This window comes from Stegastes partitus, unplaced genomic scaffold, assembly GCF_000690725.1.
Source record: "Stegastes partitus isolate 25-593 unplaced genomic scaffold, Stegastes_partitus-1.0.2 Scaffold2694, whole genome shotgun sequence".
NCBI lineage: Eukaryota > Metazoa > Chordata > Actinopteri > Pomacentridae > Stegastes > Stegastes partitus.
Genome location: NW_007580425.1, coordinates 16,990 through 18,101, shown reverse-complemented (window position 1 = coordinate 18,101; position 1,112 = coordinate 16,990). Strand labels below are relative to the sequence as shown.

General features: G+C 42.3%; 2 protein-coding genes across 2 annotated transcripts in view; both read right to left on the bottom strand.

Annotated features, from left to right (window-relative positions):
• The window catches only part of LOC103375597 (zinc finger protein 239-like), a 2,404-nt gene extending 1,835 nt beyond the window's left edge, over window positions 1-569 (bottom strand). The window contains exon 1 of the mRNA XM_008305910.1: window positions 8-569. Coding sequence (XP_008304132.1) covers window positions 8-494 — 487 coding nt within the window. The 5' untranslated portion in view covers window positions 495-569. The remainder of the gene's footprint in view (window positions 1-7) is intronic.
• Window positions 570-620: 51 nt separating this feature from the next.
• The window catches only part of LOC103375598 (oocyte zinc finger protein XlCOF8.4-like), a gene marked incomplete at its 3' end in the record, with an annotated part of 15,611 nt that continues 15,119 nt past the window's right edge, over window positions 621-1,112 (bottom strand). Inside the window, exon 3 of the mRNA XM_008305911.1 lies at window positions 621-1,112. This exon is cut by the window's right edge and continues 281 nt beyond it. Coding sequence (XP_008304133.1) covers window positions 621-1,112 — 492 coding nt within the window.

Sequence of the window (1,112 nt, the reverse complement as noted above, 5' to 3'; positions counted from 1 at the left end):
AAAGTACTTCTTCCACTGAAACTTTTTCCGCAAGTTTTACAAGAGTACGGCTTCTCGCCTCCGTGAGTTTTCATGTGAAGCATAAAAGTAGCCTGATGACAGAAACTTTTCTCACATGTTCCACAAGAATATGGCTTTTTCTCTTTGTGGATTGCTGTGTGTCTTTTGTGTGTTGATGTGTCAGAAAAACTTTTTCCACATGTGTTACAAACGTACGGCTTCTCGCCTGTATGAATTCTCATGTGAACTTTCAGATGCGCGCTATGAGTGAAGCGTTTTCCACATGTTGTACAAGAATGCGGCTTCACACCTGTGTGGATTATCATATGATGTTTAAGCTGTGATAAGAAAGTAAATCTTTTTCCACAGGTATGACAAAGGTAAGGCATCTCACCTGTGTGAATTCTCTTGTGGACTTTCAAATAGGATCTGAAACGAAATCTTCTCCCACAATTGCTACATGTGCATGGCTTCTCACCTGTATGAGTTCTCATGTGAAGCACCAAGTTCGCCTGACGACAGAAACTTTTCCCACATGTTCCACAAGAATGCGGCTTTTCCTCTTTGTGGATTGCTGTGTGCCTTTTATGTACTGCTGGGTCAGAAAATCTTTTTCCACAGGTTTTACAAGAGTACAGCTTCTCACCTGTGTGAGTTCTCATGTGGACTTTTAGCTGAGCTCTATAGCTGAAACTTTTCTCACATGACTTACAAGCAAACAGCTTCTCATCTGTATGACTGCTGTAATGTTTCTTCAGGTTGTACCTTTTTTTAAAGGTTTTTCCACAGACCTCACATGTGAAAGTCTTTCTCCCTGTGTCAGTTTCACAGTGACTCTCAGCCATGGGAGTGTTGTCTACATTGTTACTGTGACTGTTGTTTCTGTGATGTGTTGTCGTTTGCTTCAGCTCTGCATTTGTAGTTGGTCCTAAGTCTGCATGCTTGCTTCTTTCCTGATCTGACCTCTCAGCTACAAAAATGTTGTGACAGAGCAGCTGGTCGCTATTTGGTTCTGTGTCACTGTGGTCCCTTTCCTTATAAGTAGGAGTTGCTACAGAGGCAACCTCCTGTTCCTCTTGTTCCTCTTTAATCTGTGAGGATTCTGGGTCCTC